Source organism: Eublepharis macularius, chromosome 6 (genome assembly GCF_028583425.1).
Source record: "Eublepharis macularius isolate TG4126 chromosome 6, MPM_Emac_v1.0, whole genome shotgun sequence".
Taxonomy (NCBI): domain Eukaryota; kingdom Metazoa; phylum Chordata; class Lepidosauria; order Squamata; family Eublepharidae; genus Eublepharis; species Eublepharis macularius.
Genome location: NC_072795.1, coordinates 104,827,501 through 104,851,723, shown reverse-complemented (window position 1 = coordinate 104,851,723; position 24,223 = coordinate 104,827,501). Strand labels below are relative to the sequence as shown.

At 43.8% G+C, this 24,223-nt stretch overlaps 2 protein-coding genes across 4 annotated transcripts in view; both read left to right on the top strand.

Annotated features, from left to right (window-relative positions):
- The window catches only part of LOC129331686 (lipase member M-like), a 59,759-nt gene that overhangs the window by 20,946 nt on the left and 14,590 nt on the right, over positions 1–24,223 (top strand). For 2 of the 3 annotated variants that reach the window (XM_054982116.1, XM_054982117.1), the window contains 2 exons: positions 20,379–20,490; positions 21,422–21,515. In XM_054982116.1, the coding sequence (XP_054838091.1) occupies positions 20,389–20,490; positions 21,422–21,515 (196 nt within the window). In that variant the 5' untranslated portion in view covers positions 20,379–20,388. Of the gene's footprint in view, positions 1–13,698; positions 13,739–20,378; positions 20,491–21,421; positions 21,516–24,223 lie in introns of those variants that run through there. The other variant, XM_054982115.1, reaches the window with a different exon arrangement.
- LOC129331687 (zinc finger and SCAN domain-containing protein 29-like) lies at positions 1,520–5,668 on the top strand. The gene is made up of 4 exons (XM_054982118.1): positions 1,520–2,708; positions 3,188–3,250; positions 4,530–4,595; positions 4,690–5,668. Exons 1-4 carry the CDS (start codon positions 2,243–2,245, stop codon positions 5,184–5,186), a joined length of 1,092 nt encoding a protein of 363 aa, XP_054838093.1. The 5' UTR covers positions 1,520–2,242; the 3' UTR covers positions 5,187–5,668.

The following is a 24,223-nucleotide window of genomic DNA, read 5'->3' as shown; positions in this document are numbered from 1 at the left end:
TTTTGTGCGAAACGGGATAAAGTATAGCCTGGCAAGCCCGTTGCCATTTTCCCGTCGGGAGTAGCCGAGAAACCCCAGTGCTCTCCCCTTGCTTTCTGTTTTCTTTATCTAATTCCTGTGGGAGTAGCTGAGAAAATTAAGTACTCTCCCTGTGTTGTTTTGTCCTCGCTTAATTGCTGTTGAGAGCAGCCGGGAAATCCAGGCACTCTCCCTTTGTTTTCTTTGCCCAAGGCTTTTTTTGTGCCTCTAACAAATACAATTACAGTTGAAGCTGTTCTATACGGTCTGTTGACTCGTTTTTCGGCGTCTCTCCTTTTTGCTGTGGGGATAATAATGACATACTTTGTAAACCGCTCTGAGTGGGCATTAAGTTGTTCTGAAGGGCGGTATATAAATTGAATGTTGTTGTTATTATTATGATGAAGAGAAATGAATAATTATTTTCCATCGCTGCTGTATTTTGTCATCTGTCCATTTTGAAGCTTGTCTTTAAACAGATCTCTCTCATATTTCAACATTCAGTGATTTTCTGTTGATAGAATTAACTTTTATTTGAGTTAGAAAATGTTGACTCTTCTGGATGTAAATCAAATGGTGGTGAGGAAATTCAAAAGTCTTTCTGCTTGAGCCAGCTGCTTGAGGGAAGCATCTATCCAAGGCTGGAGGGTAGTGGCCTCTGGTTCACCCCCCTTCTTCTCTCTGTGTTGACATATTCATTCCCACCCTGGCCATTTGTCTTGTTTTCATTGCCATTCATTTGTTTTGAAATCCTAATATTAAACAGAAAACTCCCCTGAAGAGAGAAATACACATTTTTTTTGGTGCTTGATTCCTCCTCCCTTTTCTAAATTAAAGTTTCATTGTGAGTCATAAATGCTGAAATCTTTTTATGCAAATATCTCAGTGATTTCTGCTGTTCAATTTCTTTGATTTGTTGCTACAATTGGATTGGATTTTAAATATCTGTTTTAAAAAAGTAAAATGTAATTCTCATACTTCTTATCCTACTGGGTATTGCAAGCATGGGAAAGGATTTATGAACTTTTTATTTGTAAGGTTTACTAACCTATGGAATATTTTTAATACTTCTACCCTTCCTTTGTAATTTTTTTGTAATTTCTATGGATATAGAACTTAGGTAATGATATTGACCAAGTACAGTGGAATAAGATATAGAAAGTTAATATCAAAATAACTAAATCTGCTGTGTTTAAAGAGAATTTATATAAGATATTCCATAGATGGTATCTAACGCCAGATAGACTGGCAAAAATGTTTAAAAATATATCAAATAAGTGTTGGAAATGTAAATGTGGAAAAATGTCCCTATACTTTCTTTACATTTCCTATTACAAAGTATCTTACAGATATCAATTCCTTTGAAACCAGAATTTTTTAAAATTAAACTGTATGCCGGATATAAAGAGAGAGCAAGAACACTTGGGTACATTTCGCACTCAGTTTTTAGATCGCATTTGCACCTGTATTTCATCCCATGTTTCTGTGGATTTCACACTCAGGAAGGAGTCATGGAATGCCAATCCGCAGCATGTCAGTGGTTTCCCCGATTTTTCCTCCTGCGGACATACTGCGAAGTTAACGTTCATTCGCTGCAAAACGGTTCCTGGTCCGCAGTATGCTAGTGTGAAAGCGTTTGTCCCTTTTTTGCTTCCCTAACCCCCGATTGGACAGTCTGCCGGTCTAGCCACTCCCACCAGCCGCAGCTCTCAAAAATTTTATTCCGCCATTTTTTTTTTCCGGTTCAGTGGGGGCAGTAACGTTTAAGCGTTTACTTCATTCCAGTCCTGACCTATTTTCCCTGATGCTACGATTGTGCTCTTTCCGATTAGCAGCCTTCCAGCACAGCCACAAATCCCATTTTCTCGGGGGGTTTTTTTGCTGAGGGGCATTGCTCGAGAACCGAAAATCGGGTCATTTGACCGAGGCGGACCAGTGAGAGCTCGAGCAATGCTTGGCGGGAGAGTTGTTCATGTCGTGATAGTGCGCACATGTTTTTTCCAACAATCAAACTCCCGATGGCCTCAAAATCCCTTTTTTTTTCTTGCCCTTTAAACTGAACATTTTAACGTTTAAACGTTCATCACACAACAGAAACGTCATCAGGAGAGGGGGTTGTGTGCTGCGAGACACGGAAATTGGGTCATGTGACCAGGCCTGACCATTGAGAGCTCGAGCACTGCTGGGCGGGAGAAGTTCATTCCTGGTCTACCTAACGGCTCAGATGGCGATGCAGAAAATGGCTGGACGAGGAGTGTCGTGGAGGGAGAGGGAGACACTGGATCTCATCGACTTCTGGGGAGAGGAGAAGGTCCAGGAGTCGCTGTCAATGTGCCACAGAAACATAGACGTCTTCGAAAAGATCGCGGAGCAGATGGCGGCAAGAGGGCACAAGCGCACGGCTTTGGAATGTCGGACGAAGACCAAAGCAATGCGCCAAGAATACAAACGAGTGGTGGCACACAACTCCAAATCCGGAAATGCACCCACAACGTGCCCATATTATGCCCAGCTACATCGTATCTTCAGGGGCGATGCCAGCATCAGGCCACAACGGGTGGCCAGAAGCCTCTCCCTTCCGCGCGCCGACACACCGAGACCAGTTCAATTTGAGGGGTCTGAGGAACTGTTTAGCCACCCGATGGTGACCCTGAATCTACAATCTGTGGATGTCACAGCAAACGATCAAGGTAAGTATGTTTCCTGCTGTTGTGGGTCAAGCGGCGGAATCCTGAGGAGAGATGTGACCACTAGGCTAAACGTTATAACGTTGCAGATAGATAATGCCCATTCTTCCTATGAACTTTGCCGGTGTCATGCCGGCAAAGCAATCTATCTGTGTTGGCACTTTTAATGGTGGGTGTGTGAAGAGGGGCCTGGGGTGGGGGGATGTGGTGGGTATGGAGTTTTCAAGTGATCATTTGCTCACCTGCAGATTCATTCCGTGAAAAACAACTCAAGCAGGAGCAACCCTGAAGTCAGAGTAATCTACAAGTTTGGACATGCACCGGTGACATTAGACGTGTGGGAACCTGTTATCCTGTGACATCGTCAAGCCACTTGGGAGTTCACATCACTGGACAATACATGTTATTCTGACAAGGGTCTTCCATTCATACTCGCATATCCAAATTTTCCAAAATATTACTTACGCTTATGTTTCTTCCAGGGGCTGCATCTGACCAGGAACAATTGATGGAAGCATGTGACGGGGGAGAGGTGGGAGAAGAAGGTAAGATCGAGTGCCATGATCCTATTTGGCAGAGTGGACGGGGTGCATAAGGCAGAGACACCGTTGGCATGAGGATTTCTGTTCTTTCTAGCTGAAGGTGGTCTTAGAAGGGCATTAGGATCATGCTGTCAATAAATTAACTTAATTGATTTAAATTACTTTGGGTGATTGATTTAGAGGGCCTCCACCGTAGAGAAGACAGTCAGCTAAAAAATGATGTTTGCCAAAGTCATTACAGAAAGAAAGCCTCAAAACTATCTCTCGCTTGACGGTGCACATGGGTGCACCCAACATTCACAGTGGAAGGTTGGGCACCGACAAAGCACATAACTCAAGTTCTTCATTGTCAAAGAACTGAATTGTTTTCTATTACCTTGCTCTTACTTGTATGCCACTTCAACTGTTCAAGCATTTAAAGTTGCCAGTCTCCAGATGGGCTAGGAATCTTCCAAGAATTACAGCCGATCTCGGGACTGCAAAGGGGGTTTTCCCTGGGCACTATGGCATCTAAGTAGGACAGATTCTATGGCATAACATCGCATGCTGTGGCTGAGCTTCTGCCATGCACAGGCACTGCTCCCTAATCTTTATGGATTTCGCAAACCAGAGCTGGCAACCACACATGAAGGTTTGGCAAAAGCAATAATTTCTTTGATTACATCACAGCCTCATTTTTTAAGAAAATAGACCGTAGGCGGAATTGGGTGGCTTGCCAATCCCACCTTTTTTGGGGGGGAAAAAAACCTGCTTTTTCATAATCAAAGAACTATTGCTTGGGCCAAACATGCATGTTTTATTGCTTGAATATATCTTGCATTGCCTTTGAGAACATGTACACTAACTTCGTGATGTTCCCTCTTCTGAGTGCGGACGGTGTCCCCGGAAACCACAAATGCTGGTTCATTGACATGTGAAGTGGCATAACCCCAAGTCCTGTCACTAGTTATTTTGCTTTCTGGGCTGGTGACATATCTTGAGGTTCTTAGGCAGAGAAACGTCTGCCCCAAATTATGTCTACAAGAATCTTTATCTGGAGATGCCAGGGATAGGATCTGGAACCTTTCACATGTGCAGCATTAACTATAAAAATTTGGCCTGATTTGTGGCATCATCCACACACTGTGAGACTCGCCTCCGCACGTGCCCTTTCAGTCCACCTCGCTCTAGTTTTGTCTGTTCTCTCTGGTTGCCGCTCTCAACTGAAAAACCAGATTCAACCTCTGGCATCTCCATTCTGACACAGTCATCATAAAAATTTTTTTCCTTTTAATTCCCACAGATTCGGACTTGACTCAGGTGGATGAAATCACGGAGGAGCATGAGGACGGCAGTCGTCCAAATGTGGGTGAGTGAGCTGTTGCAGTCGCGATTCCTTCAACCCTTTCTAGAAACAAATTTCTCTCTTACAATCATACCAATTTCTCAATTCCTGGTTTCAGTCGCTGAAAATCAGCCCGTTGAAACCGCACCAAAAACCACGGCACAGATGTCGCCTGCATCTAGGCTGGAAAAAGCCAGAACCCGAAGCAGACGTGTGGCCTTGCTTAGCACCGTGGCAGAAAAGATGTTGTCTCAGGCAGAGAGAGAGGAGAACAACAATGCCAAGGAGAGAAAACAGACATTGACGGAGAGTCGAGAGTGGCGCATGCAGTTTCTGGAAGCGGAGCAGAGAAGGCATGAAGACACAATGAGGGAGGCACAAGAAGACAGAAAGGCTTTCATTGAGGCGCAGCAGCAGAACTGTGAGGGCATCAACAGAGCGGTCAGTGCCTTGAGCTCCCTAACCGAAATATTGCTGGGGGGAAACCGGGAGCTGAGACACCAAGCCGTGCCTGGACAATCATCTGGAAGGGGAAGTGTGCATAGATCTCCACAGGAGAACCCACCCAGAAAGAGGTGCCGTGTGATTAAACCCAGCAAGAGATTTGATTTGTGATAAACCTTTGAAATTTGAAATATTACTCCTTTCTGGGAAAGTTGAACAGGGCATGGGCCACGACCAAATCCATTTCCCATTTACCTTTTTTCACTCTCCCCCACACCCGCTGAGAGTGTGGAATTGCCAGGATCAACCCATCACAGCCACAGGGACACAAAATTGGAGGAGAGAAGAGGAGGAGAGGCGGGGGGAAAGAACAACTCAATAGCATTGGGTCATCAGAAAAGGGAGATTGTTTGGTCCCAGTCACTTCATGTGAAAGTTGACTTCGGCAACAAATAAACATTTCTGATAGGCTTTACAGTTTGACTGTGGATAGGTATTTTTTGGTCTGAGAAATTTCAAATCAAGACTACCATATCTATTGTGTGTGTTTTTTGAAAAGTTTTTACTGTTAACTGTTATAACATAACCAAACTATTTATTGTTTGTGCCGTTTAAAACTTTTTACTGTTAATCATTAAAACATGATCACTGTTCCTTTGACTGATGGATTATTTTGTCCAGGTCATTCCTCAGCTTGCCAATATCCTCCTTGGTCTCCTGTCTCAAAATCCTCAGCTGCCTCTCAAGGCCGTCAATCCTCCTGTAGGTCTTTTTCACTGGGAAAAAAAAAATTACAGTCACTGAAAGGTAGATCACTAACCATCACCTCCCATTGAACCCTGTCTTTGGAGGGTGTCCAGCACAGTAATTTGTAGTAGCTGGTCTTTTTGTCATGGCAACTACTGCCGAAAGCAAACACCATTGCAGTGCAATCCTTTGACTGAAATGGCATGTGTCAGGGGAAATTTGTGGTTGTTCCTAAGGCGAGGAAAAAATTCTACTCTTCCCCAGCCATTTCCCTTTCCTCCCCAATTTAAATCTGGCAAACAATGCCCAACACATTGGATAAGTCATGGTTGTTATGGTGCCTTTAAATTTTTTTTTAACTTTAAAATAAAAACTCACACACACGGAGACATGTTGCCACCACCTGCTTCACTTTCCCAGCAAGCTCGACAACATGATCCACTCTGAGGGAGGAGGAAGCGCCCGCAGACGGGCTGTCTGTGGTCGTTTGGGGTTCCTCGGGAAGGTCACCGAGCTCGGCCACTCTGTGCTGTGATGAGGTTCCATCTGAAGCGGAAGTTTGGGGTGCCTCTGCAAGCAAGGTTACCGGATCCACTGTGTGGGATGATGAGGTGCCTTCACCGGGGCTATCTCTGCCAGTGGTGGTTTGAGGTTCCTCAGAAAGGTTTGTGACCTCTACCGCTCTGTGGGAGGATGAAGTGACCTCTGATGTGTCACATCTGGCACCCGAAGCTTGTGGTTGTTCAGAAAGCTCGGGAAGATGTTTGACTCTGTGGGCTGCTGAAGTGCCTTCAGAAGGGCTGTCTCTGGCCCTTGTGGTTTGGGGACACTCAGCAAGCTCCATGAACTGTTCAGCTATGCGGGAGAATATGGTGCCTTCTGAGGGACTATCTCTGAGTGCAGTGGTTCGGGGTTCCTCCGCTTGCACGGCTAGCTGTTCCACTCTGTGGGAGGAGGTGGCTCCATAAGAAGGGCTGTCCCCGGCATCATCATTGCGGGAATCCTCTGTAAGGTCAATGAAGGGTTCCATTCCGTGGGTGGAGGAAGTCCCTTCTGAAGGGCTATCTGCTGCCACGGTGGTTTGGGGCTCCACAGTGAGATCTATGAATGCATCAATGCTGTGGGAGGACGGGCTGCCCTCTGACGGGCTTTCTCTCGCGTCAGTGGTTCTGCATTGCTCTGTGTGGGGGAGAAAAAGCAAGCAACGTCTAAAAGAGTCCAGTGGCACCTTCAAGTCTAACCAATTTTATTGTTGAATAAGCTTTTGAGAACCACAGCTCTCTTCATCAGATGCCAGATCAAAACTGTTTTTATCAGGCATCTGATGAAGAGAGCTGTGGTCCTAGAAAGCTTATGCAGCAATAAAATTTGTTGGTCTTAAAGGTGCCACTGGACTCTTTTTGGTTTTGCTACCACAGACTAACACGGCTAACTCCTCTGGATCTGTAAGCAATGGCTGTAATTGTGGGTGAGAGGAAACATACACCCTCCACGCATGAGAGAAACAATGGTAACACCAAGCATAATTGATGGCCCACCTTGGTCCTCAGACGATGAAACCTCAGAAGGACCTCCCATCATCGCACCTTCACTGCTGGTTTCCTCCTCCATCGATTGATTTTCCTCTTCCTCGTGCCCCTCATGCTGGTGTGTTTCGCTGGCCACGATGGTCACCTCATCCTCTCTGCAGTATGATGTTGCTGCAGAAAAAAAATGTGTGGTGTGGGTCAGCCCCCAAAATGAATGGGCGAAGTTATGAAATCATCCATCCAACAATGCAATCACTGTTCTCGACCAGCAGTTGGTGGCTGCGATTTCAGTGGGTTTGCATGTGTCTGGAATCCAACCCCTCTATATGGGAAACAAGGGTCTGCTTAAAGGGAGGGGATTCATCAGCAAATATGCACTACTTGCCAGGGTAGGACTTTGGCACATATCCCCCCAAACAACTCTGCCATCACTTTCCTCCTACATTGCCAAGAAGACTTCAACCTCCAAAAAAGGAGGGAGGGTTGCCAGCATTGCAACATTACCACTTTTCCTGATTTGGTTTTTTTTTTTTCAAAAAAAAATTAAGCAATGTTCCAACATATGATGATACCTACCCTCATGATGGCGGTCCTCCCAACGAGGACGGCCAGCAGCCACCCAGAGCCGCATCAGGGAACGGTGATGAGGTATCTGCCTGCTCCGGCGCGGCAGACCTTGCCAAGCCTCGAGTGAGTCGTAGAAGTCGCACTTCAGTCGTTTAAATTTGGTGCGGCACTGGTCTGGTGTCCTAGCATAGCCTTCTGCCCGGAGCTCCCTCGCAATGGCAGCGTATGCTGATCTATTCCTCTGATGCGTGCTAGACATGAGGTTGGGCGCGAAGCCCAGACGGAGCACAATATCCAGCAGCAAGCACACCTCTTCGTGCTGCCAGAAGGTTCCCCTTCCTCTCCTGTACGGCATTCTCACGTCCCTGAAACCGAAGAGAGCAACGCTGAAACGTCTCTGCAGAGGGCTCCTTCGACGTTTCCTTGCCCCTTCCCCGAAAACAGTTTCTGCCAGCAAGGATCTGGAGGGGACACTCCCTCGAGTATCGATTACCGATCACCCGCAGGAAGTAACGCACGCACGCACAGAACATTGGGCCGAAAGTCATTGGCCGTCCAGGATCTGGGCGTGGACACGTCGACAGGCATTTTCTTACCTCCCTGGCCTTGAGACTAAACGTTTCAACGTTTATCCCTTTAGATTTAAAAAAGAGATGGTTCATACAAGTCCAAATACACCCAGAAAATATGTCATGCAGACAGGGGTGCGATCGTAGGGGAAAAAACCATGAACATTGCGGGAACTATGGGGCAAAACTTGAGCAGTGGGGAATGGAGGAAACCACACAGGTGATTGCTCAGCAACCTTGGGTGACAAGGCCAACTGTCAATCCAAACCTGATATTCTCATGCTGCCACTGCTTTGTTGAAGGCCACCGCTGGTGGCCCAAAAAACCGCCCAACACAGTGTACCAATTTGTTGAATATCAAGATCAAATAACAACTACAGGCAGTCTGGATGGACAAAGCATTTTTTCGTGGCAAGGAATACTCTTGACATGCGGTTTTTCTTTTTCTTATCACATTTAGGACCGTATTGCTATGGTCCCCTCCCCAAAATGTATCTTTGTAGCAGTGCAGTAATGCTGCCCTGAAAAGCAAATTTGGGGTGACTGCTGCAGTCCATTTAAACTGCCTCTTGGGCAAGCTGCAAATTGTCACCCACAATTATCAATCACCTCTGCTTGCCACCGCATTTAGGCAGGTTCGGTGTGTGTATTGGTGGGCAGGTGACCAGTTTAAGAAACTTGGCAACCCATTCAAGTTTGTTCACGTGTCTGCCACTGCTAAGCCACAATTGACAAATGACACTTGAAGGGCAAGTGTGTTTCTCCCAGTTCACTTGCCCTCCGCTCAATCCACCTGCTGTTCAAGCGTCATTTGAAACTTTTTGCTTTGTCCTGATTGTTGAGGAGAACGTGCATTCAGTGGTGGGAACTCAAAAACAGCAAACAGTTTTGAAAAACTGTTCAACATCACTCCTGCCAATCTTTGCATGTGAGAGAAAAACCACACACTCAATTCAATCAACATTAAACTGAAAGAACCAGACCAGATTGCTCATGAATTAAAATGTTCAAATCAAATTTATTTGTCATTTCTTGGTGAGGTTAAAGTACATGAATTCAACACTTCACAGGAGCACGAGTCAACATTTATTGCTGTAATCGATTTCTTGATGATTGCTCAGCACCACAGCGTGATGTCTTGGCGAACATTAATCACTCGAATGTCACAAACTGAAGCCCTCATCCAAGCATGCGGAGCAAACCTGGAGGTGGCACAAGATGCTCTTAAACAAACTAAAGCTCAGCCACACAAACATAAATGGCTGTAAAAACAATTTTGGTTATAAGAGGAATTGAGATTGCACACATGACATCCGACGCTTCAGTGGTGCACCAATCCAGAAAAACACAAAGCACACCTGGGGAACATGCAATGGCAAGTGAATTACTGATGCTGCACTTGACTCAACATATGCCTGGCTAGGACATCGCGAACCACCTTTCCCTGCTCCAGGTGACGTCTAGGCCACACAGGGACTGGTGGTTGGTCCTCTGTGAGTTGCACCTGCTGCAATGGTGCATCGTCCTCTACATAGCCATGTCCCTTTTGCTCGCACAGATTGTGGAGGACAACGCATGCTACGGCAATGCTGGTGACATTCTCCTCTGCAACCAGCAGGCATGATCTGAGACACCTCCAACGGCCCTTCAGCCTACCGAAAGCATGTTCAACCACATTTCTGGAGCGGGTCAAACATTTGTTGAAGTGCCGCTCCGCAAGGGTGGATGGTGTGCCGTAAGGCTTCATCAGCCATCTTCTCATGGGATATGCCGCATCCGATATTATTAGTGGAGGAACAGCAACCCCTTCCAAAGTAAGACATGGGTTCCCAGGCACAAATGCCCCAGCATCCATGGCTTCACAGATGGCGGAATTGGCAAAAACAAAGGCGTCATGGTTGCGGCCACTCCAACCGACCTCCACATCAATGAATCGCCCTGTATGGTCCACTGTTCCCTGTATCAGGATTGAGTTGAATTTTTTTCTGTTGCTATACTCATGACCTCTTCCCTTGAATTGGCAAATGGCGATGTGCGTGCCATCCACTGCCCCAATGCAGTGTGGAAATCCAAGCTGCTGAAACCCAGACATGATCTGTAAAGAAAGTTAAGTTTAAAGCATCTAGAAAGTTTCAATCAGCACACAGACAGTCAGACAGAATCATGAAAATCTAAACTCAAGTATTGTTTTCAATCATATTTATAAATTTAAAAGTCATCATATCATATTCATATTCCTTGTTTTAAACAGGCGAAACTTAAACAGGTCAAAACATGCCGCCAAGGTCCAGGCATGAGACAGGGGGAAACTTACCTTTGCCACATCTTGTCCCAAGCAGACTAGTTTGCTGAGCAGCTCTGCCTCGATAGCAAAACAAACCTCCAGAACTATCCCTGCGACTGTAGACAGTCCCACGCCGAACTGGTTCATGCAGCCCCGGTAGTGGTAGCAGTTGGCCAGGTACCAGATAGCAATGGCCACTCTCTTCTCCACGGGGATTGCACGGCGAAGTCTGGTATCCTGCCTTGCCAGTCTTGGGCCAATGCATGCCACCAGCTCATTGAAGGTGGCCCGGGCCATGCGAAAGTTCTGTATCCATAATTCGTCATCCCATATAGCGGTGACAAAATTGTCCCACCAATCATTGCTTCTGGGATAGACCCAGTAGCGTCTTGGAACACGGATACCTGCCAGCGCGATCCATCGTGCTCGTGCTCTGCTGCTTCGGTGGACTCGCTGTGGTTGTTGGTGTATGTCATGCAGAGCCCACGAGGAATGCTTTGTCCTCCTTCTTTTGACCACACGGAGCCAAAAGCTGTTCGTGGCTTCAATCGACCGCCTCAGATAAATGAGGATTATTTGAAGCCAGGCCAAAATCAGAGCTTTCACAGCAAACATCGTTGCACAATTTCGAGACGCGGAAACGCATAAACGTTACCACGCTTGCGCAAAATTAAAAAAAAAAAATAAAGGGAACATTCCCCTCCCATCGGAACACTGAGCATGCCGGCCAAAAAAGAGCGCAACAAATGCGAGGCAATTGAGGCGGGTGTGAAAGCGGTGGGTGAGAAGATTTGTCAAACGCCAACTCGAAACTTTGTATAAGTGTGAAGAGCGCAGGTGCAAATGCGATGCAGACGCGATCGCATTTGCTGCGCAAAAAAGGCGCGGTAAGCTCCTAGTGCGAAATGCATCTTGGTAATCAATATAGTAACAGCGGCTAGAATCTTACTAGCAATCTATTGGAAACAACAAAGAATCCCTCAGCAAGAAGAATTAATAACAAAAGTAATGGAGACGGCGGAAATGGATAAATTAACATTGTTAATGAAAGGGCAAATGGAAGAAAACATCTCGGTACCATGGGATCCCTTCTACAAATGGATGGCAAATAATTACAATGTGTAAACATAAATATGATACTAAGACTAACTGTATAATGACATAATAGAACTCACAATTAAAGATGTAACAAGATGAAATATAAGAGGTAAAGAAATAGACAACAGATATCAACAAGTAAAATGATAATTGTCTCATGTCTGTATATGTATGTGTGAAAATAATACAAAATATTTTTTAAAAAAAGAGAGGGGGGGAACTTTCTTGTTCTCTTTAGGCAGGCCATTCCATAAGGGGGTTGCAGTTTTCTGAATCAGGCAGCAGACCCTTCACAGCAAGCTTGCTTCCCACCAACCAAGCTGTAGGCCTTCCCTACATGCAAGAAGACGATGTCCACCCAGCTTCTGACCCTGTTAGGTTAAACTTTCCTTTCTTATTAGGAGATTTCTTCCAACTTAGAGCTCTCCTTTTCAGAAATTGATTCACAGCCTTGTCTCTCAAAAAAAAGTGACTAGAAAGTTTACATGTAAATTCATGAGTAGCTGGAAATAGCAGGGTGAGGAGATTACCTATGAGGTGGCATGTGCAATGTTTCCCACCCAAAACGACAACCAGAAGCCAGGAGGGAATTAATTTCGTTTGAGGGAAACCCAACCTTCCCAGCAGGATTTTTCATTGTTTCCCAACTCTCTTAGGAGTTTTTGGGGGGAGACTACCACTTCAGTAGCCACCACCATCTCTTGGAGTCCAACCCTCTCACCAGTTTGATGCCAGGAGGCCATCAAATCAGACTGCTTGCTAAACTGGAGGTGGCAGGGCTTGTAGATAGGAATCAGGTTAGTCTCTATCTCTTTATTGAGATAGTCATTTCACTTCTTGTTAATTTCACTTCTCTACAGAGCCAGCAAAAATCCTTTTCAGAGAGTTTGTTAATAATTGACAGAGCTTTGGGGAGGCAAAGAAGAAATTAACAAACCCTCTGAAGAGTGATATAGGCAACTCTGTAGAGTGAGGTGAAATTCAAACTACGCTTCCCGGCTAACGTCATGTCTCCCTTCGCTTGAGTGTCTTTGTGTAATTCATCTTGTGTGGTTTAGTTCCAGAATCCTGCGACAACACTGTAGCCAATAGCCAGGTGCTATTCACCTCTGAGGGATTTATATTTTCCCCACTGGATGCACAGGGGTTCGAGTGTTGGACTCGGATCTGGCAGACCCAGGTTTGAATTCCCTGTCTGCCATGGAAGCTCACTAGGTGACCTTGAACTAGTCACACACTCTCAACCTAACATACCTCACAGGGTTGTGGCTGAGGATGAAATGGAGGAGAGGAAAATGATGTAAGCCAACTTGTGCCCCTATTGCAGAGAAATAAAATAAAACAAAACAAACATATGAATTTAGGAGTAATGAGGATTTCTCAGTCTGATTGTTTCTAACAACAATAGCTTATCTCTGTAAATGAGTGCCCTTCTTAAGATGAAATGTTTTCTGCTGCTCTCATCCATGACAACATGAACATGACTAAGTCTGGCTGGTTAGTGGAGAACTTTCTGGGGATCCATTATTCCACCAAATCTCTGCCTAGGCATTGTTAAGAAACATTACCAAAATATTTAACAGCAACAGAATGTGATGTTGTATGGGATACATGAGACATTCTTGGATGAACATCTAGGGGAAGCCATCAGTAGAAACTATCCTACACTAGGATGTAAGTTTAATTGAGCTTTCTGAAATCGGAGTAATGAATAGGCTTGGGCTGTACATCAGATAAGAACATGCCCTCTAAAGCAGATATAATTAAGAGGTGAGCCCCAACTATTAGGCAGTAATTCAATATGTACCTGCTCTGCATACACATGTTGCATGCTGTCCCAACTATTATGTATAAATTACAAATGTACCTGCTCTGTATACACACATACACCTGCTCTACATGACTGGTAAGCTGCATGCTGCATGACTGGTAAGCATTGGAACTTGAAAAAAGCAATGAATCTTTTCAATGAGGAGGTTTCATTATTCTCAAGGATTTTGGATTTGTGTTGTTGTTCCAGAAAATCAAGGCAATGATTTAAAAGAGTAATTTCCATGTATATCTTTGGCTCAGGAGTTCCATTATGCACATCCCTAGTTTATAGCATTTTTGAAAACAAGTTTCCCTTTTCGTCCATTACAAACACTGGAACTGGTGAGAATTCATTTGGGGGACTGATGCAGCTGAATTTATGTATGGATATCTGATGCAGAGAAGATTAATAGGACTCATTAAGATGCTGATCAAAATGTCGACAGAGGACTAATTTTTACCAAATCAGCCCGGTGTGGAATCCTTCGATCGTTCTACCGGGAATGGTCATTCTTGGCATGACAAGAAAGTGCTCCAGAGTGCAAGGGAGGGCACTGCAGGTCTCCTGGGCCCATTCCTTGTGAATTTTCCCTCCAGCAGGCCAGGTGAGCAGTGGCAGGGGATGGAGGCTGGGAATGAGGGATTCCCCCACCCCCACCATCAGGGGAATGGGATCCCTATCATGGGAGCAGCCAGTGCTGCACCATGGCAAGCAACTCCATGCTGAACCAGCACTGTGACTTGGCAAGCTTCTCTAGGGCAAGCCAACATCATGTTTCGGTGAGCTGCCCCAGGCCTGGCTTCTGATGTCAGACATCACCACACCTCAGCAAGACAAGCTGTTCTGGGCTGCCCAACACCACACCTCAGTAAGGTGATCCACCCTAGGTCCAGCCACTGCAATGGTGAGGTGAGGAGAGCTATGTCAGGGCAACTCGGAGCTGCAGTGAGACCTGGTCAGTGCGAACCATAACAAGGTGTTGGTCCAGGAGAAAGTTAAGGATGCAGGGGCTTCCTCCTTCCAGAGAGGGCAGGAGGACAGCTGCTCAGGAGCTCTGATGATATTAAAGTTTTAAAGGTTTTTAACAACTAAATAACTTTCCTGTCTTGAGAACTGCTATCTTTGAACCTGTTATCTTGTGCCTAAAGACCTTGCTAATGTAATTTTTAACTTGAACAGCTGGCCAGGTGGACAGTTTTCTTTTTTCTTCCCTAAGCAGCAGCAGGAAGGCTAATTACTTCCTACTGACTTGACAGAGTCCTGAAAAGCCTGGTCTTTTGATAACCTAAGTACAAGGATGGCCAATTAGAAATCCAAGCCTTTTGCACATACTTGCAAGGTCGTATTTGGTTTTTGCAAGCCAGATAGTTACAGTAATTTATTGCTTGCCTTGTTAGTGTGGTTCGGACACTTAGGAGAGAAAGCAGATACTAGCCACCAATCTTGCCAAGAAGCCTCTTCCACTTTAACACTCCTTAATTTGACCAGGTTCAACTCTGCAAGGGAAAACTACAGAGCATGAAAATAACCCCCTAAATAATCTCTTGGTAACTCTGAGATACTGGAGCTGCTACAAACCCACGTCCAACTCAGGCTTAGGCTTACCTTCCCTTACTGTCAGGGCCGGATCTAGTCCATGACATCATCAGGCAGGGCGGAGCATGCCGCCCACACGGCAAGCTGGGTGCCCCAGCACACTGCGGAGTTGGCGGAGGCAGCACGAGGGGCTGGGAAGCTGCCCACATCATTTGCCTGCCCTGCAGGACGGGGTGGCCAGCCGCCCCGTCCTGTGGGGCAGGCGAATGGTGTGGGCAGCCTCCCAGCCCCCCGTGCTGCCTTTTGCCTGCCCCACAGGACAGGAGGTGCGCGGCAAGCTGGCTGCCCTCTGTCCTGCGGGGCAGGCAAAAGACAGCATGGGGGGCTGGGAGGCCGCCCGCGTGTTCCTGGTGGCTGGCAGCTGCACTCTCCACCCCCTCCTTGGCGGTGCCAGGGCAGACTACCCCCTGCCCCCCTTGATTCAGCCCTGCCTACCCTGAGGTAAAACTTCTCCTCTTTAAGCCTATGGAGCTGTATACTGGGCTGGGAAGCCTCTGGTAGCGTGGTTGATGTTAAGCTTCAACTTTCCTTCTTGTCCCACTCTTAAGAAATATTAAAAATGGTTACCCAGCCAAGTCTTAGTAGGGGACAGATCAGGGGTTTGCATTTTCCTTTAGCAGGAACTGGCACACAAGGCTTGGGGAGGTTCAAAATGTAACTGAAGGTTTATTTATGGAAGGTTAAAATCAAAAGGCAGGTGTTTGAACTTAAGTAACAGAAAGGTTTTTATACAGCAACTTCACTGGTGTGAGGTACAAAACACTTGGTTTAACACTAGGTTGCAGGCTTCTTTCTGAGGTTGACACCGCTTCACAAATGTTTCCCCTTTAAAGCACAGACATAGCACGACTTCCCCTCCTCTCCAGACTTAAGGGTGAGACAAACTCTTACTAGATACTGGGCAGGTGTTATAGTTATGAGCTGGCACTGAAGGGGAGACTCCTTTCTCCCGACTTCCTTGGCCCACTATAATTCCCAGATCTCTCAAGTCTAAGCAGAAGTTAGTGCTGGTTTTTCCCACTTTAGTCGGAGGATGAACAGTGCTTCACAAACGTTTCTTCACACAGAGGATTTTCTGGCTGACCCTCTCTGGTCAAAAGCCAGGCTCCAACTCCCTTTTCAGTCTCTTGTTTACTCTCCAACTCCAATTGACAGCTTCCCCAACATTCCACCCCCAACTGCCATTTCAGGCTAGCCACATAGGTGGGTGGGGGGAAGGAAACATGTCAATCATACTTTCACTTCTGGAAATCTCAGCATCTGAAGCTGAGTCCATCAGAGGAGCATTGGACTGAGGGGGTGGGGAGGAATGATGCAAAGGAACTGACGCCATTGAGCGTATAGCCATTATGCACTTTGAATTTTGACTCTTAAATTGATTACATTAACTTTTGTGACAAAAAGGACCCAATAAGGTGGTTTTCAGTAACTGCTTTGAGAAAGGGGCATCCGGAACGGGAACCTTTTGCTGGCGTACCCGTCAGCAGTTACGTGGAATGTTATTATAATAAGGATTTGTAATTGTGAAATGTTATTGTATGCGATTTTGCACTGAGAAACAATATATCCTAGTGGTTGGAATAAATTGCACTTGTGAAAATTGGATGATACAAACTAGTACAATATATACTACCTAGTTAGTTGGGCACGGTTGTATACAATTTGTTGTGCAACCTGATAATAAGACAGAAGACTGCTCTTACTAATGAGAGCACTTCATGAGAAGACCTTTTTAAGAGTCAGGTATAATGCTAGAGGTTGCCTTTCTGAACCAATTAGCACCCACAAAGGAGTCAGGCAAGGATGTTTGCTGGCTCCAATGCTATTTAACTTCTATATAAATGATGTGGTGGCCTATCTTGGTTTGTCTGATTTACACCCCCTTAAAATCCAGCATCGGCACATCTCCATCCTCATTTATGTGGACGATGCGGTTTTATTAGCCTCAATAGGCCTCAGGAGAGCTCTCTCAAAGTTTGCAGAATTTTGTAACATGAACCAGCTAGAGATAAACTATCCCAAGACCAAGGTCATGGCTTCTGGAAAACACCAAAAGAAGAGTTCCTGGGTCATTATTGCTCATTAATGGTTACTCTCTTGAGCAGGTAACTAGCTTTAGGTACCTGGGCATGGTTCTACAAGCCTCTGGGGCAAGGAATGCCCATAATAAATCCGTGGTGGCACAAGGAGAAAGAGCTGCAAACACTATACTTAAAGTCTTACATACAAAAGGGGCTCATTTTGTCCAGGCAGCTCAAAAATTGTTTCAGGTGAAAGTAATATCATAATTGCTACCTGGCACCTTTCTGGGCTCCCCTGCATCAAGTTTTTCCCCACGGAAGAGGGTTCAGTCTAAATTTTTAAGAGCTGCCCTCCAAGTTCCGAGGGGGGTCCCAAATGCTCTGATTTGCTTGGAAACTGGTTCAATAATGATTGGAGCCAGAATTACCCTTGCCTTACTCAGATACTAGTTCAGTATCAATTTCAACTCTCAGCGTCTGATCCACTTGATTCTACTGGACAGTTTCCAGTCCAAATGGCGGAAGGCAGTCCATAATAAATTACACCTTCTTGGTTTTTCGCCCCAAGCTATTTTGGCTATGAACTGGGACCAGGCCAAGTCTGTCCTGAAACAAAGACTATTTGATATAGTGAGACAGGCTGATCTGGCTAGATACCTGGCCTTTGTAGCTCCTGAGAAAACTAGATTTCGCTTGACTCCCCTTGCTTACTTAACCCATATTGAGGACTGTAAGCTCAGGAGAGCTTTTACACTAGCTAGATGCTCAGCACTTCCCTCGGCAGTGCTAGAGGGTCAGTACAAGGGGATCCTATGGGTGCAGAGGATGTACCAGTGTGACACAGGGGAAGTCGAAACCATAGAGCACATGTTTTTTAGGTGCTCCTTGTATCAGTTTGCTTGTGTCAAACATATTTCACTGCTAACAAAGGCATGGCCAGGCTGGTCAAAATCAAATTATATCAATTACTTGTTATCTATCTCAGATTATTACCATTAATGTAGCCAAATTCTGACTGCTTGTTACATAACTCAAAAAGATTATGTAAATTCCCTCATGTTTGCTAATGGATGAGGCCTAGCTGCAACTCTCTTCTGGGTATTTTAGCACATCTGGATGTATGTACCTACCCTTTTTTCTGAATATAATCATATAATTTTAATCTATTTTTATCTATCTATTTTATTAATATTATTGTCTGTCGATTTTTAGATGCATGTTATACTGACACAGTGCCGTAATAATAAAACTTATGACTTAAGACTTATGGGGCGAGGTGTTCTGGAGGAGGCAGTGAAGGGTGTTTTGGAGGAAGGAGGCAAAGGGTAAGAGTCTTTGCCAGGGAAGCGGGGGGGGGGGGAAGGGTTAAGGCTCTTTGGCAGGGACAAGAGTAAAGGGAAAGGTTCTTTAGAGATGAAGGGGGGTGAAGGGTAAGTTTCTTTGGCAGGGAGGGGGTAAAGCACCAAAGAATTTGGGAAGTAACAAGAGTAACAATGAAGGGTGCTTGGGAAAGAAGAGCCAAGCAACAGGGAAGGGGGGGGGTCTGTGTAACAAGGAAGGGGGGCTGGGATAACTGTGGAGACAACTTTCTTCACAATCAGTAACATTTTGTTGTGGGACCCTGCTTGCATTCACATTTGTGCGTTCTGTCATTTGGGAACCCATCTGAACCCACTGATCTGAGACTATAAGTACTTATATTATTATAAAGTAAATATTTTGGTTAATGTCTTTATTCATAATAATAGTCATTTCATACTATCTGCACAGATATATTTAAATGGGAACAGCTTTATACTACTTGGCATGTTCTCTTCCATTCCAATTAATACAGTGAAGAATGTTAGTTTTTCTGATCTGATGTGCTACTGGCTTACGCACATATGATAGTAATATGGCACAAATATGGTGCCAGTCTGCCATATTAGATAGTTTGAGAAGCAGCCTTCTCTAAGCCTTATGACGGGGCTGGTAGGAAATGGAAGGAAGAGCAGATGGCAGTCACAGGTGAGGAAGTAGAGCTTGGACAGAAAAGCTCTGTTTTAATCCCGGAAGTTCTAGGCACGTCCCACCGTGGGAATGCTGCTGGTGTTGCAAGCACAAAAGCAGGACTTGCACTTGAAATGTATTTGGTTTTTAAAAATTCATGAGCTATCTATAATGACCCTAGGAAGGCAGCAAATTGTAACCAAGTGCCATTCGTGGCTACTTGGCTAGCTGCCATGCTGACACCTTCTGAGCAAATCATTGATGTAATTGTATGGACTGCTTGGCTTGATAGGAAATTCGTATTGTGGGCAAAGTAAGATCAAATTTGTGAAAAACTTATTTGTGAAAATCTAATCACAAACATTTTTTTAAGTCTCATCCTTTTCAAAAAGTGGTTTGCCATGTGGCATCATGGACAGTTGCTTGAGAAACAGAAATTCTAGCAAGAGTTTCCTTGTCTTGTTGGGGACAAGCACATGTCCTTTGACATTTAGATCTAAGTCACTGTGTGTAATTATGTAGGGCAAGAAAATAGCTAAGGAAAACAGCAACAAACACATTACTTTAGTTCCTCTTTAGAGTACGCATTCACAGTTGTCCAAAGTTCCTTTCTCTACTTCTACATGATGCTTTGTTATTGGGGTGTGTGTGTCTTTTTCTAAAATTCACTCTTTTAGATATAGTTATTGATTCCTCTTACTGTCTTTTTTTCTCTTTGAAGAGCGGGATTTCTCTTTCATTTCTCTTTGAAGAGAAATCAAGGCTCCCTTTTGTAACTTCAGTCCCTGTACTTGATTTATGTTATACGCCCCAGGGTGGTGCTCTAGCAGGAAGACAGGAAGTCTTGGGAAGACTTTGCCTGCCTCTGAGCACCTACAGAGTAAAATTCTGAAATTTTGGAGAACATCCCTTTCTGCCCCTCCTTCACTCCAAATATCTCTTTTAAAAAGGAATTGATTAGAAACTAATTCTGAATTAATAAAAAGTCAAAAAGAAAAGGATTGTTGGCCTTCAAGGAGAAACTGGATAAAGAATGAAAAGAATTTCTTTTAAGGATCCTCCTTTGAGAGCACATTGTTTTGAGGTGTCATTTTTCTTTGAAACTTTCAGTGTTTCTTTCGTACACCTGAAATGTTCTGTTGTCTTGCAGGTTATTGAGAATGTGGCTAGTACTGTTTATCATGATGTTTATACAAGGAGTTGTGAGTCTGGAAGAAATTAAAAATGAAGCAAAAGTGAATCCTGAAAAGTTTATGAACATTGTAAGTGAAATGCTCACGCAAACGCACACTATAAAAGCACTGATGATTTGGCACCAGTTTAAAGATTCAGTTGGGGGTTGAGGAGGAGGAGAAATGCAGTAGAGAACAATTGTGAGTTGTTCCCTTCAACCACGCAGCTAGCATTGAATGTGAACTGGGATTTCCACTCTTTGGGGAGCAAATATATAAGGTGGTTTCATGTGGGTTGCCATGTTAGTATATAGTCACAGAACAAAATTCAAGTCCAGTAACACATTAAAAACCTACTTTTTCCAATGTCTAAGCTTTCATGTGTTAAAGCTCACTTTGTTAGATACAAAAGATACTTCCTGTGCTTTCTGTATCTGGCAAAGTAAACTTTGACTCGTGAAAGCCCGTACCCTGGAATTTTTTTTTTTTAGTCTTTAAGGTGCTGCTAGACTTGAACATGTGAGCTGTCTCAAGTTTTTGTGACTGGGTGTTCAAACAGTCGAGACATGTTGGACCTCTGCATATATACACACAATAAATTGTTGTGAGCTGATAGTTCTTGTCATATGAATGAACAGTATGTTTGGGGTTGATCCACACAGAGACTGGATTGACCTCATCAATTTTTTAAAAACTATTAAAATGAATTGCCATATGAAAACAAAACCACATAATTTTGAGATCCCATTTCCCCCCTTGTTTTGTGCTGTCATCTTTTTGCTGACCAACTTAGAGAGCCCCAAAGATTCAAATACTTGAGAATGTATGTATGTATGTATATTGGTTTGCATGTATTGCCCTACAGGAAACAGCAGTTAGCTCATTGGGTTGTCAAATCTGGATTTTTTTCTGAATCACACTGAAAACTGGACATCAGGGGCAACAGTCCTTCAGCTTCCACCAAGTTCTTTAAACTTTGTGAACAGAAGTAGCTTTGATCTTTGTCTTGGTGTTGTTACAGAGTGAGAGAATCCAGTACTGGGGTTATCCTTGTGAAGAATATGAAGTGCTTACAGCTGATGGCTATTACCTGACCCTGAACAGAATTCCAGGAGGTAAACTTGAGGAATATACATGCAAAAAGAAAATGAGATAAGCCACTGCTTTTGATCTTAACATCATAGTAAAACATACAGAGAGACCAGCCTTTGTGTGAGTCTTTAGTGTTGGGAAAAGGGTTTAAAATAGTTTAAATACAGAATTGCAATGGATCTTGAATCAATAGAGAGTCAGAAGATTGTTTGCTTTTTAAGAAAACATTTACTCTAAAGGAAAAAAGGCGCATGGAGTTCCTACAAAACAAAGAACTCTATCCCCTACATCTTAACACTATGGAGTACAAACTTAAACAGCATGAGTAATGGAAATTCTTGTCCTTCTTCTTGATCTCAGAGAGGAAATCACCTGACCTATTGACCAATGAACACATCTTATTTTCCCTAGCTTTGATATAGCTAAGGCTATTGACTCTGTCAGGTTTCCCTTCCAGGTCATTAAAAACAATAGAACACAGAGCCAAACTACAAGTGACACCTGACACAGATTGGACACTTATCAGCTTCCCTCAAGTTTTGATGGGAAATGTAGGAAGCTTGGTGGAACGTTGGACAAGTGACAGTTGCAAAGTCCATTGGACAGCAGTCGGAGAGCCAAGCTGCAAGACATTTCCCTTCAAAACTTGAAGGAAGCTGACAGTTGTCCAACCTGTGTCAGGCATCACTTGTAGCTTGGCTCTGAGTAAACACATTAACCCCATAATGACTGAATGTCTGACCTTGCAGCCTGTATTCCAACATTTAGGAGTATAAAAAAAAATCACAGAACCCAAAGAACGAACTACTTTATTTACGACAAATATCTTGGGGATGTGAAGTGGGACTTAGGACATTTTAAAACCATAGGTTATCATCACTTAATGAAACTCCGCTCAGTTTCAAAAGGAAGTTTGCCATGCAGAATGGCGTGCTGCCATTTAACCCGAGCACAAATCCAATAGGCAATTAGAACTAATTATGTGGTAAAGAATTCAGCCTAGTATCTTTTTATTGTGTAACTTATATTTTTTAAGTGCAAGGAATGTCTTTATTTCTGTTTCTATTTCTTATGGATGAATAAGTGGTGTGGGCAATGTCTGCTGAATCACACTTTCTTTTCTTTGGATAGCTTGTTGCTCCTTCCCATGAATGGCAAAGTTAAAATAAATAATATATAAAATAGTGAAAGTTTTAGCAAAATTATGTAAAATAAGAGAAATGATGAAAAAACTTCTTAATTCAGACTGGATAGTTCATGTTCTTATAGTGCCTTGTGCTGGCCGGACTTTCCTCTTCTTCTTCAGTATTGGAGTGGGGTGTAGAGGTTTCTGCTCCTGTTTCGGGCTTACTTCCTGCCTCTTTTTGCATTTGCTAAGGGGAGAAAAGGATTCAAAGATCCGCCCATCCCCAAAAACCAGGGAATGGCTGAGCCCAGCTGATTTCCTTAAGTTTAGTTTCAGCATTGTTTCAGCCCTGTAGCAGATTTCTGTTAGTTTTCAAATTTCTATTGTATTGTTTATTGAATGACCCAGCCGTTGATATTTATTTATTTATTTATTTATTTATTTATTTATTTATTTATTTATTTATTTATTTATTTATTTATTATCTGTCTTATGAATTAAGGCAAATTAAACAGTATGAGATTAGTACAATCTGTATCAGGTACATTTCAATACAGTATCAAGGACATTTCCATAAATGCCATAGAGTAAATAGATACAAGTTTAAAAGACATAGTAATAGCAAGAATCCAATACAGAGTAGAAAAAATACTGAAGAACATAATCAATTCTAGGACTAACATTAGACAACATGGAGCACTGGTGGTACATAGGAGTACATATTTAAAGCAACAGATAATATGTAAGGCAATATAGTGATGAAGTCTATGGTCCCTAACTCATTAGCGAAGCATTTGAGACTCCATCCCTACAATACAGCCCTCCCATTTGAGTAAAAAGCCTTCTTGAATAGTTTGGTTTTGCATCATTTACAAAAAGCCAGGAGAGTGGGGGCTCTTCTGACTTCCTCAGGCAGGTCATTCCACAGGATAGGGGCCACCACAGAGAAAGCCTGTGCCCTGTGTAATCTGCCTTGAGTCTCAGGGAGGAAGTCAGACAAACAAACAAACAAACAAACAAACAAACAAACAAACAAACAAACAAACAAACAAACAAACAAACAAACAAACAAACAAACAAACAAACAAAGGCTCTGGTGACTGTCTGCTTGGAAAAGGACCTGGAGGATGCAGCCCAAGGGCATCTGACTTCAAAGAAACCAGTACTTTTTTTTTTTTTTTTTTTTTTTTTTTTATATTTTTTTATTTTTCATAACTACAAAACACTACACAAAACTATCACAAGGAAAGGGGAGAGGGAAGGGACAAAGGGGGGGGTGGAAAAAGAAAAGGAGGGAAATGAACTACAAACACTAAACACTACACTTCAATGTTTCCCTTCATACTGTCAGTACAAAAATAGCTCCATAAAATAATGATGGAGTGGTTAATCATACAGAGAATAAACATTTCAAATTCTGGTTAAACTTTCCTCCCCCTTCTAGGTCCCGGACGCAATTCTCTCTGTGCAACTGCTGTTGCGATGCTCTCCTCCTCCCCCCCCCCCTCCGGCTCCTCCTTTTCTTCGTTCTTGGTGCAGCAGAGTTCTGGGTTTTTATTCTCAAAATCCTTTAGTTGATCTTCTGATAATATCTTATAGGCCTGA

Bases quoted from the DNA above. Each gene is read 5' to 3' on its own strand.
- LOC129331687 (XM_054982118.1), top strand. From the start codon at position 2,243: ATGGCGATGCAGAAAATGGCTGGACGAGGAGTGTCGTGGAGGGAGAGG. The intron at 2,709-3,187 runs GTAAGTATGTTT...TGTTTCTTCCAG, and splicing joins TGTCACAGCAAACGATCAAG to GGGCTGCATCTGACCAGGAA. The intron at 4,596-4,689 runs GTGAGTGAGCTG...TCCTGGTTTCAG, and splicing joins CGGCAGTCGTCCAAATGTGG to TCGCTGAAAATCAGCCCGTT.